The sequence below is a fragment of the Charadrius vociferus genome, unplaced genomic scaffold (genome assembly GCF_000708025.1).
Source record: "Charadrius vociferus isolate BGI_N301 unplaced genomic scaffold, ASM70802v2 scaffold849, whole genome shotgun sequence".
Classification (NCBI taxonomy): Eukaryota; Metazoa; Chordata; class Aves; order Charadriiformes; family Charadriidae; genus Charadrius; species Charadrius vociferus.
The window spans coordinates 23,192-36,047 of record NW_009650200.1 but is presented as its reverse complement, the minus strand read 5'-3'; the positions used below and the strand labels follow the sequence as shown (position 1 = coordinate 36,047).

The window sequence follows — 12,856 nt, the reverse complement described above, 5'->3', positions numbered from 1 at the left end:
TGTTGATCTGCTTGAGGGTAGGATGGCTCTGCAGAGGGATCTGGACAGGCTGGACCAATGGGCCAAGGCCAATGGTATGAGGTTCAACAAGGCCAAGTGCTGGGTCCTGCACTTGGGTTATAACAACCCCATGCAGTGCTACAGGCTTGGGGCGGAGTGGCTCAACAGCTGCCCAACAGAAAAGGACCTGGGGGTGTCGGTGGACAGCCAGCTGAATATGAGCCTGCAGTGTGCCCAGGTGCCCAAGAAGGCCAACGGCATCCTGGCTTGTATCAGGAATAGTGTGGCCAGCAGGACTAGGGAGGTGATCACCCCCCTGTACTCGGCACTGGTGAGGCCCCACCTCGAGTACTGTGTTTGGTTTTGGGCCCCTCACTACAACAAGGACATTGAGGTGTTGGATTGTGTCCAGAGAAGGGCAACGAAGCTGGTGAGGGGTCTGGAGGATGAGTCTTATGAGGAGCGGCTGAGGGAACTGGGGTTGTTTAGCCTGGAGAAGAGGAGGCTGAGGGGAGACCTTATCACTCTCTACAACTACCTGAAAGGAGGTTGTAGAAAGGTGGGGGCTGACCTCTTCTCCCTAGTGGCAAGTGATAGGACAAGAGGAAATGGGTTCAAGTTATGCCAGGTGGGGTTTAGATTGGATATTAGGAAATAATTTTTCACTGAAAGGGTTATCAAACAATAGAATAGGCTGCCCAGGGAGGTGGTGGATTCACTGTCCCTGGAAGTGTTTAGAAAAAGGGTAGACGTGGTACTTGGGGACATGGTTTAGAAGTGGTTTAGAAGTGGTTTTGTCAGGTTAGGATAATGGTTGGACTTGAGGATCTTAAAGGTCCTTTCCAACCTCAACAATTCTATGATTCTCTAAAGCCAGAAGAATGTGATGGATAAAAAGGACCATACAGAATATTATAGGGTGTATCAACTGAAGAATAACTGTCAGATGACCTCATTAATTGTCTAAGTACTGGCTAGTAATGCTTGCTATAAAATGGTAGATGTAGGCATGCTGATATCTGAATCCTCAAGGTACCAGGATGCGACATACGTATGTGACACTGTTGTGACACATCAATGTCACTGATGTGACACTGTTAAGATAGGTGAAGTACACATGTTATAGTGCTTTGTTGGGCTTTCCAAATGCAGAAAGGTTTTCTTTGCCCTAGAGTGTATAGGAGTTTCTCATGAGTCAGTATCTTTTATCATGAGTGTATCTTTTAAGGGATTGCTAGATCTTGAAAAATTCCTATTTTTGAAGTTGTTTAGTTGTTCCAACTGGACTGTGTTTTGTGTCCTCTTCCCATTGTCAAGAATTCCTGTGTTGGGGAGAACTCGCTCTCGGTGAAATCAGCAAAAAGAGTGTTGTGTGTGTTGATGGGAAATTAGAAGTATAAATCTAAAATTGCTGCAGTTGTTTCTCAGATGGCACCTGAGAAGGAAGTGCTAGGAAGTTAGTTACTGGAACAGAACAGGAGAAAGGTGGTGGTTTAGGACTGAGATATATTGTTATAAACCATCTGCCTTTTTTTCCCTAACCAATATTTTACCCGTTGTGTAACACTCTTTAAATCACCTGTCTTTCTCACCGTGAAAGAAAACAGTAAAGGAAAAAAATTCAAGAGGCAAATTCACCAATGAATTTATAGCCCTTTTTGTCATTATATTTGATTGAGACAATTTTGTGGTTTAGGGCCCACTAATGCCTTTCACTTCTCTTTCTTACAAGTGTCATATTACTTCATTGGCTTGTATTTTGGTGCAGAGCACATGGGCCAGATGCAGTGCTGATGGCAGAAGGCAACCGTCCTGCTGAGCTGACCCAATCCCAGATGCTTCATATTGCCCAGCAGATTGCAGCTGGTATGGTTTACTTGGCATCACAGCACTTCGTGCATCGGGATCTTGCTACCCGGAATTGCCTGCTTGGTGAGAACCTGCTGGTGAAGATTGGGGATTTTGGGATGTCTAGAGATGTGTACAGCACAGACTACTATAGGGTAAGTGAACTGTTATAATCAGTAATTACTGAGGTCTTGTTTAGTCATCTTACTGCATTCATGTGATTGATTCTACTTTTACACTGGACAGTCTCTATGAGATGATTTAGGGGCTGGCATTGAGAAGCTGGTTCTGAGTAAATACCCATGGCAATTGTTCAGTTTTGGTATTAGTTTTGGTAAATTTAGAGAGAGTTAATCAGAATAAGATTGGCTTGTCCTGTTGATTATATATGTTATTTTCTTTTCTAATAATATCATACAACAGTCTTTTAATCTGGGCAGAAATTTGGCATGTTTGCTTGGCTGTAGTGAAGAAGCATCACATAAAAAGGAAAAGAGGGTAATCAAATTTGGCCCAACTCTCAGAAGACATTAAAATATGTTCTTATACATTTCTAAGACAAATGGAAATTGTAACTTTTGGTTCTTGTATAATATTTCCGTTTACTTAAATAGATGTAATGGTCAGCAGCACTGGATGGAACAGTTATTTTACTTGCTGACAGCAAGCATTTCCTGCTTTAAACCAGTTCTTTAGTCTTACTGTTTATGGCTGAACATTTTTTTTGTGTCACTCTGGTGAGGGCTGTAACTCAGTGGTGGGTATGAATAGCCCGTGGTGCTTGTTCATATTCTGGCCCTGGCCATTTTCCCTGAGCTTGGTTGTCATAAAATGATCTGTGAAGTTTGCAAAGGGCTTCTAGGATCTCTAGGATAGACAGGACTGTGTACACTGATTATTGTTGTTAATGTTGGCTTTGTACTATGTGGCAAGTTATGTAGTTTACAGCATTTGCTGTTCAATACCATGTGTGCAACTTCATGGGTGGAACTGGAGTAAGAGTGGCAGCTATCAGGCTTTTGTAGCATGGGGGAGGCAATCCATGGCCAAGCTGTTAGTTTATAAATGCCAGAGCTGTATCCTGTAACATAAGCTACTCAGAATAACATAAGCTACACATTCTCTGTACCTGCCTATCACATCACTTGTTACCAGTGAACTCCTTATAGATAAAATGAAGGCCTATTCCTTAGCCGCCTTAATTGGGCTGCTGTGCTTATAAAAGAACAGCGTCCCTTGGCACCAGTGTTTCTGCGATGCCTGAAAAGAGATCACCTTTTGCAGTGGGTTGACCTTGGCTGGTCACCAAACACTCCCAGCCGCTCTCTCATTCCCCTTTCTCAACAGGATGAGGAGGAAAATAAGATGAAAAAGCTCACAGCTCAAAATAAAGACAAGGGTGATCAATTACCAATTACCATCATGGGGAAAACAGACTCAACTTGAGGAAAATTAATTTTATTTATTGCCAATTAAAAATAGAGTAGGATGGTGAGAAACAAAAACAAAAACTGAAACACCTTCCCCCCACCCCCTTTTTTTCTGAGGCTCAACTTCACTCCTTCATTTTCAATTCCTCTACCTGCCCCCCCCCAACTCTGAGCAGCACAGAGGGGATGGTGAATGGGCGGTTGCGGTCAGTACATAGCAGTTCCTCTCTACTGCTCCTTCCTTCTCACGCTTTTCCCCTGCTCCAGCATGGGTCCTTCCCACAGGCTGCAGTCCTTCAGGATAAATCTGTTCCAGCATGGGGCCCTCCATGGGCTGTAATGTGGATATCTGCTCCACCACAGTCTCTTCCACAGGCTGCAGGGGAATATCTGCTCCGGCACCTGAAGCACCCCTTCCCTCTCCTTCTTCACCGACCTTAGTGTTTGCAGTTTTGTTTCTCTCACGTTTTTCTCACTCTTCCCTCTCACAGATGCTGTGCAGTGTTTTTTTTTTACCCTTTCTTAAATATGCTATCACAGAGGGGCTGCCAGCTTTGCTGATTGGCTCAACTTTGACCTGGGGTGGGTCCATTGCAGAGCTGTCTAGAACTGGCTGTGTGCGGCACTAGGCAGCCCCAAAGAGGCCACCCCTGCAGCTCTCCCCACCCACTACCAAAACCTTGCCATGTACACCTAATAAAGCTTTACATCTGGATGAGGCTGGACAGGGCAGATGAATCAACACACAAGAGTTATTGTTGAGTGTTTTTTCATTTAATAGCTAAGAAATAGCAGTTTCCTTTGTTCTTTGTCCCTGCTATAAAAAAAGCACACCTAGTATTTAGTAAACATACAAACCAGATTCTTAGGTTTTGTTATTTTGGAAATTTGGCACTTCAAGCTATTTCTTCAATGTAAAACAAGCATGACTTCATTTCATAACTTGGATAAATATACAGAGTAGTAATCTCTATCTATATTTGTGTTTGAGAGGACATCAGTGAGCACCAAAGGCCAGTGTTTGTTGATTTTCTATGAACAGTACTTTTGGGCCTGGGGGCATGTCTGTTCTGTATTTCAATAAGACTGAATTTATTTACCATGTTCATCATTATACTTAAGAATTAATGTTCATGTTTAATAGTAAATGATTGCAAAGGCCTTGACAGAAAAAAATAATGACTCCTTGCTGAAGAAAAGGTAAATGAAAAAAAAAATAAGGATGGAAGCTAGCTAATCCTAAGGGCTTCCTGAGGACAATTGCAACCTGGCACAACCATGTGGTACTGTACTGATTCTAGTGTCATCTTACCTGCTCATGTACCTTTGGGTTTAGTCCTTGATTGTGGCACATGACCACTTGAGCAAAGTTTCCACCTAATGAAGCAGGAGTTTAGAACAAGGCCAAGATTTTGTCCTGCCTGATAGAAAAAAAAAAAAAAAAAAGGAGAAACCAGGGGTTCACCAGAGGAAACTCTGGAGGATGGGATGGGGAGGGATGCTTGAGTGCCTCTCAAAGCCCCTCATTCAAGTGATACACTCCATTTCTCATGTTTCCTTTGTCTCTGACTCCCCATCATCAACATTAATTCCTTTTCTCACATGTTCCTTTCTCTTTGTCACTTGCCCACATCTCCCTCTCTGTCACTTTGTCTTCTCTTATCCAGAGGCTGAGTGGAGATCAGGGAGGAGAGAGAGAGAAGGAAAGGGACAGTGTGAGTAGTGAAGAGGGTACGATAATGGACATGAGAGAGGGAATAAAGCAGGAAAGGAAAGTGGAGAAAGGTGTTAGTAAAAGACAAAAGTGTGGATGAAGGGAGAAAGAGGTAGACAAGTGTCCAAAGGGATGAATGAAAGTGTAAAGTAGCATGGCTTCATCCAAGTTTGTGGAGTAGCTTGCAGTATGATGCGTAGATATGAAACTTAAATTTGGGCTGTTGCTTGTTCTGCACAGTGAGAAAATCAAGAAGGACCATTTCTTCAGCCCCTCACACTCCAGCTGGCTTTTGACTGGCACAAGAACAGGGACAAAGGGACAAAGCCACAGCCTGCCTTGCCACCATCTTTCACACTGATAAAAGCTGGAAGTTAGAGTCGAGCCTGTGAGATTTTGGCTTGCCCTGATAGGGTCATATGTGGGCTAGTCAGAGGCTGATCATGAAACAGTTAAGGCAATTATGACTTATCAGATGGTTGCCTGGAGAATTATGTCCATGGCAGACCTAAGTAATAAAACTGTCAGCAATGACACTGGGATGGTTCTGACCTACCATACCTGATTGTTTGTAGCAGGATAAGTCTTTTTAACTGTTCAGGCTTAATTACATACATGGAAGCGATTTTCCCCCAACCTTGACGGCTTTATCTGATATTTATTGGAAGGATTTCTATAGCTCCAAAATGCTCTGCAAAAAATGGTTTGGTAGTTATGTTTATTAACACACTGGAATCAGTTTTCTGCGATGCTGCCTCCCTGTCAGGATGTTAGATTTGCCCAAGATGATTATTTATAGTTTGCTTCTGTAAGATAAGGATGATCCCCAGTCCTTGTTCACTGTTAGATTGTTAACAACATTCTACATTGAATCAGCTCAGGGAAGAGTGGGAGAGAAATAACCTTTCAGCTAGGAATATGGGTTTGAGGTTCAGTAGGGGCTTTTACTTACTTTGTTGATGTCTGTGTTTTGTTGTTTAGACTCCTGTCCCTCAAAAGTTAGTGTTTCCCATCTTTCCTTTGGACATACAAATAATGTGACTCTTCTGCACTTTTCAGTGGCTTAAAGTATAGACATTGAAGCATGGGAACAACCACTTTGCTAATATTTGTTCTTGCATGCAGAGATACTATTTCAGACCCACTTTAGGCTTACAATTCAAGTTTGCAAGAGCATGCTCAACATTTGGTCTTAAATACTTTTCTGGTTTTCTTTATCATAAGCAAAAAGCTCAAAAAAGAAAAAAAGAAAAAAAAAAGAAAGGTCAGCTCACCCCAGTACTTAGAAAAACAGGGATATGCTTTAAATATGCAGCCTGGTCAGCCAGCCACAGGCTTGAACCAAGATGTTGGATGAAACTGTGATCTTAACAGGGTAAGCAAGAGCTTTGCCATCAACTTCATTAGGACCACAAATTCACCCTTCTTTTTGTCTGTCCAGCGTGGCATAAAGACTCTGATTTAGATTTATGGAGTTAAGATGTGTAATATCTATTTAGCTATTAAATAGCTTATTTGCCTTTATGTAATAGTGCAAAAAACAGCAGAGGAAATAAGGAGTCCTTGTCTCCATTTGTACATACCATGCAAGGACCTGTCAGAGGCCTGGGGCTATTAGTGAGGTTTCCATCTTCCTTTAGGCCCAACTTGCACAAAAGGGATGGGAAGGTTTAGAAATCTCAAATTCATTTCTACCACTTCTGGCATAGATGGAGCAGAAGAACCCAAGAGGATATGGTTCAGCATAAAGTCCAGTGAGCTGTTTTTTCTTTATATCTCCTGCATATCTTGTACCATGTTTGTTGCTGTTCTTCTACTATTTAAAGAGAGCAAAAGATGTAGGATTGGAAGAGGTGACACAGGTTACTGCGTCAAAGCCTTCCACTATTGCAGGAAGCCACATATCAATTGTTAAGGGAAGACCACAAGAACCTCAGGCTTCCTCAAGTTACATGGAAAATTTCAACACCCACTAACACTTTTAGCCCCTTTTATATAAGGCACCAAAACCTATAAAAAGAAATATGATGCAGCCAACAAATCACTGACATTTACCCTTTCAATTGTCTCTCAGGTATACCACAAAACTGGGTAGCAGAAGTCTTGTGTCTCTGAAGCTTGAATTTCTAACTCCTGGATCATTCCTGACCTGTCATATAGCCCCTTCCATTAGTTTATCGAGATGGATGTTGCAAATAACTTGGATTCTGCTGCCAGGGCCTTGTCTGGAAGGCTACTCCACAACTCACTCTCTTAATGGTTGGAAATTTTCTTTTTAATCAATAACCTAAATGACCAGTATACAACCACTTGATCACATTATCCTCCAACAGAGCGCATTCTTCTTGCTTCCTGGAATTTTTGTCTTAAGTGTATTTAGAAAGAGTAATCCTGCCCCCACCCAGACTGTTTTGGAGAGTTAAACCATCCAAACTGGCAGAGTTCTTCATTTTCCTTCTCCTCCTATAGCCTTTTCCACATTTATTTTAGCTTGAATATCTCTTTCTGGCACATAAATCACTATAACTGTGAGCAGTAATTTCCAAATGAGATTTTGCCCATTCTTGGATAAGAGGTACTTCCCTGCCTCTAATGAAAACATGCCACATGATATATCCTAGAGTCCAATAGCCTATGTCATATTGGCACACGGCCACTTTATTGTCAAACAGTGCCCGGCACCACTCTCATTTTCTACTGCTTCCAAATGAAGAACACCCCTATGTGAGCTGACACAGGCAGGATGCAAGAACAACCACAAAACCACAGATGAAAAGCAAAGAACAAATCTAATCTCGATACCTTGCAGACCGGGGAATCTCCGAAGCAGCACCCGAGCAGAGGCACACAAGCAGGGGATGCAGGCACCACGGAGAGAGAGAGTCCTTGTTAGCAAGAGAGAGTGAGAGTGCCCGAACCTGCTGTTCTTGCCTTTATTTCAGGGACTGAAGCAGGCATAGTTTTCCACTGTGCTTTGATATTCTCCAACAGCAGGGCAGGAATCTCATGCATGTTTGATAAGGTGCCTCTAAGTCCATAAAAGGCCTATGTTATTTAAGTGTAGATCTTCTACTTGTTGAGCACACAAGACTAAACAACGATTAGTGTGATATATGTGTTTTCCAGCACCCCAGGTGCGAGTCACTCGAGCATGTTTATAATCCTCCTTGCCAATCTTAGGATCATAGAATCATAGAAACGTCTAGGTTGGAAGGGACCTTTATGATCATCGAGTCCAACCATCAACCTAACACTGCCAAAACCACTCCTAAAGTATGACCCTAAGCACCACGTCTACCCATCTTTTAAATACCTCCAGGGGTGGCGAATCCACCACTTCCCTGGGCAGCCTGTTCCAATGCTTGACAACCCCTTCTGTGAAGACATTTTTCCTAATATCCAATCTAAACCCCACCTGGCACAACTTGAGGCCATTTCCTCTCATCCTATCCCTCGCTACTTGGGAGAAGAGATCGATCCCCCACCTCTCCACAAGCTCCTTTCAGGTAGTTGTAGAGAGTGATAAGGTCTCCCCTCAGCCACCTTTTCTCCAGGCTAAACAACCCTACTTCCCTCAGCCGCTCCTCATAAGACTTGTTCTCTAGACCCCTCACCAGCTTCATCGTCCTTCTCTGGACACACTCCAGCATCTCCATGTTTTTCTTGTAGTGAGGGGCCCAAAACCAAACACAGTACTCGAGGTGGGGCCTTACCAGTGCTGAGTACAGGGGGGTGATCACCTCCCTACTCCTGCTTACCACACTATTCCTGAGACAAGCTAGGATGCCGTTGGCCTTCTTGGGCACCTGGGCACACTGCTGGCTCATATTATCTTTCCCAAGTCTGTAGTGTTGCATGGTGTTGTTGTGACCTAAGTGCAGGACCCAGCACGTGACCTTGTTGAACATCATGCCATTGGCCTCGGCCCATTGATCCAGCCTGTCCAGATCCCTCTGTAGAGCCATCCTACCCTCAAGCAGATCAACACTGAAGCCCAACTCGGTGTCATCTGCAAACTTACTGAGGGTGCACTCAATCCCCTCATTCACATCCTTTCCTTAAACAACATCCTTTTCCTAAACAACATCCACAGCCTTTCCCACATCCACTAAGCGGGTCACCTTGTCATAGAAGGAGATCAGGTTAGTCAAGCAGGACCTGCCTTTCATGAACCCATGCTGACTGGGCCTGATCAACCGGTTGTCCTGTATGTACCATGCAATGGCAATCAGGATGACCTGCTCCATAACCTTCCCAGGCACTGAGGTCAGACTGACAGGCCTGTAGTTCCCCAGATCCTCCTTCCGGCCCTTCTTGTAGATGGGCCTCACATTCGCTAACCTCCAGTCAACTGGAACCGCCCCGGTTAGCCAGGACTGCTGATAAATGATGCAAAGTGGCTTGATGAGCACTTCTGCCAGCTCCCTCAGTACCCTCGGGTGGATCCCGTCCGGCCTCATTGACTTGTGTGTGTCTAAGTGCTCTGGCAGGTCCCTCACCATTTCCCCTTGGATTATGGGGGCTTCATTCTGCTCCCCGCCCCTGTCTTCTAGTTCAGGGGGCTGGGTACTCAGGGAACAACTGGTCCTACTACTAAAGACTGAGGCAAAGAAGGCATTAGTACTTCAGCCTTTTCCTCATCCTTGGTCACTATGTTTCCGCCCCTGTCTACTAAAGCATGGAGATTATCCTTAGCCCTCCTTTTATTGCTAATGTATTTGTAGAATCTTTTTTTATTGTCCTTAACATCAGAAGCCAGACTAATTTCTAGTTGAGCTTTGGCCCTTCTAATTTTCTCCCTACAGAGCCTCACAACATCTTTATAGTCCTCATGAGCGGTCTGCCCTTTCTTCCAAAGACCATAAACTCTCCTTTTTTCCCTGAGTTCCAGCAAAAGCTCTCTGTTCAGCCAGGCTGGTCTTCTTCCCCACTGTCTTGTCTTTCTGCACACGGTGACGGCCCGCTCCTGCACCTTTAAGACTTCCTTCTTGAAGAATGTCCAGCCTTTCTGGACTCTTTTGCCCTTCAGGATTGCTTACCAAGGGACTTTGTCAACCAGGCTCCTGAAAAGACCGAAGTCTGCCCTCCAGAAGTCCAAGGTGGCAGTTCTGCTGCCCCCCCTCCTTGCTTCTCCAAGAATTGAAAACTCTTTCATTTCATGATCCCTATGTCCAAGACAGTCTCCAACAGTCACATCCACCACAAGTTCTTCTCTGTTTACAAACAACAGGTCAAGCAAGGCACCTTCCCTAGTTGGCACCCTCACCACCTGTGTCAGGAAGTTATCCCCAACACACTTCAGGAACCTCCTAGACTGTTCCCTCTCAGCTGTATTGTATTCCCAGCAGACATCTGGTAGGTTGAAGTCTCCCATGAGGATAAGCACTAGTGATCTTGAGACTTCTCCCAGCTGCTTATAGAATATTTCATCTGCCTCTTCATTCTGGTTGGGTGGTCTATAACAGATAACAGTAAATCTTCCGTTACTTTCCCACAACCCCCTTTATTGAACTGTTTTTATTTCAGTCCCTAAGTGAAATACTGGCATATTTTGTACATCTAGTGGTTGAGAAAGACCGTTGTCTGTCTTTTATTTTTTGCTTCTTTGGGGGCTGCTTTAAAAAAAAAAATTAAAATTCAGGTCTTGTCTAATTTTGTGATGAGTAAAGAACTAAAGAAACAGAATCATGGGACCAAAAAGTACACAGATGAGGGAGAGAAAAGATTTGTAAATAAGCTTCCTCAGTTTTTGTGGCTTTGTTTCTTTGTTTTGTTTCTTGATCACTTCTATTTAATGTTAACTTTCATGCATTTTTAGTTAAGACTCCATTCATCCCCCAGTCTGTATTGATATTGGGGATTTCCCCAACCCAGGTGCAGGCCCTTGTACTTGGTCTTGTAGAATTTATGAGGTTCGCGTGGGCCCACCTCTCCAGCCTGTCCAGATCCCTCTGGATGGCATCCCTTTTCTCTAGCGAATCAGCTGCACCATTCAGCTTGGTGTCATTTACAAAGTTGCTGAGGATACTCAATCCACTGTCTATGTCACTGATATCACTCCATCGTAGAGTAGATTAGTCAGGCATGATTTGACCTTGGTGAAGCCCTGTTAGCTGTCTCTTATCATCTCCCTGTGTTCCATATGTCTTGACATATCTTCCAGGAGGGTCTGCTCCGTGATCTTAGCAGGCACGAAGGTGAGGCTGACTGGTCAGTAGTTCCCAAGGTCCTCCTTTTTAAAAATGGGTGGGATATTTCCCTTTTCTCCAGTCACTGGGGACTTTGCCTGACTGCCATGACTTTTCAAATATTATGGAGAGTGGCTTAGCAACTACATCAGGCAATTCCCTCAGGACCCTGGGATGCATATTATCAGGTTCCATGGACTTGTGTATGTTCAGGTTCCTCAGGTGGTCTCAAACCTGATCTACTCTTACGAAGGCAGGGACTACATTCCCCCAGTATCTGCCTTGAGGTTCAGGGACTTGAGAGATGTGGGAAGAGAAATTACCATTGAAAACTGAGGCAAAAAAATTATTGAGTACCTCAGCCTTTTTCACGTTAATTTTTACTAGTTCTCCTGTCTTTTTTATCAGGGGATAGTACATTTTCTTTAATCTTGCTTTTTTTTTTTTTTCTTCCAATAAACCTGTAGAAGCCGTTCTTATTATTTTTCTCATCCCTTGCCATATTCAGCTCTAACTGTGCCTTAGCTGTCCTGATCCCATCCCTACACATCCGGGCAGCATCGCTATATTCTTCCCAGGATACATGTCCCTGGTTCCACTGCCTGTGCATTTCCTTCTTACACTGTACTTTGACCAGGAGGCCTTCCTTACCTGACTTCATACACGTGAGAATCGAGAGCTCTTGCGCTCTAAGAAAAAAATCCTTAAAGAGCTGCCAGCTCTATTCAGCTCCTTTATCCCTGGATTAAGTTATCCTCGATGCACTCCAAGAGTGCCTTTATCCCTGAGGGCAGTTTCCCAGGGGGTCCCATCCACTAATTCCTTAAACAACTGAAAGCTCACTCTCCTAAAATTCAGGGTCTTGACTTCACCTGGCCCATATCCATCAAGATTGTGAATTCCACCAGGGCATGATCACTGCAGCCCTGGTTGCCACCAATCTTGACCCCTCTAATTAGTTAATCTGTGTTGGTAAACAACAGGTCCAGTAATGCTTCTCCTCTGGTTGGGCTTTCTATCACCTGGATTAAGAAGTTATCCTCAATGCACTCCAAGAGTCTCCTGGACTGCTTACAGCTTGCTGTGCTGCTTTTCCAGCAGATGTCAGGGAGATTGAAGCCCCCCAACAGGATCAGGGCCTGCGAGCATGATGCTTCCTGTAGTAGAAAAAAGAATGCTTCGTCAACAGGCTCCCCTTGATCAGGGGGCCTGTAGTTACATATCAACCACGAGGTTTCCTGGGACCTGGGAGTCCTGGTGGACAACAGGATGACCATGAGCCAACAATGTGCCCTGGCGACCGAGAAGGCCATCTTGGGGTGCATCAAGAAGAGTGTGGCCAGCAGGTCGAGGGAGGTCATCTTCCCCCTCTACTCTGCCCTGGTGAGGCCAGATCTGGAGTACTGTGTCCAGTTCCGTGCTCCCCTGTTTAAGAAGGACCTCAATTGCTGGAGAAGGTCCAGCAAAGGGCTACAAAGATGATTAGGGGATTGGAACATCTTTCTTATGAGGAAACTCTGAGGGACTTGTGTCTTTTTAGTCTAGAGAAAAGAAGACTGAGGGGGGATCTTATTAATGCTTATAAATACTTAAAGGGAGGGTGCCAGGGGGATGGGAACAGTCTTTTTTCAGTGGTGCCCAGTGATAGGACAAGAGGTAACGGGCACAAACTTGAA

General features: G+C 44.2%; 1 protein-coding gene across 1 annotated transcript in view; it reads left to right on the top strand.

Annotated features, from left to right (window-relative positions):
• Positions 1 to 1,768: 1,768 nt before the first annotated feature.
• The window catches only part of LOC104293457 (BDNF/NT-3 growth factors receptor-like), a gene marked incomplete at its 5' end in the record, with an annotated part of 17,104 nt that continues 6,016 nt past the window's right edge, over positions 1,769 to 12,856 (top strand). The window contains one exon of the mRNA XM_009892961.1: positions 1,769 to 2,003. Within this exon, the coding sequence (XP_009891263.1) occupies positions 1,769 to 2,003 (235 nt within the window). The remainder of the gene's footprint in view (positions 2,004 to 12,856) is intronic.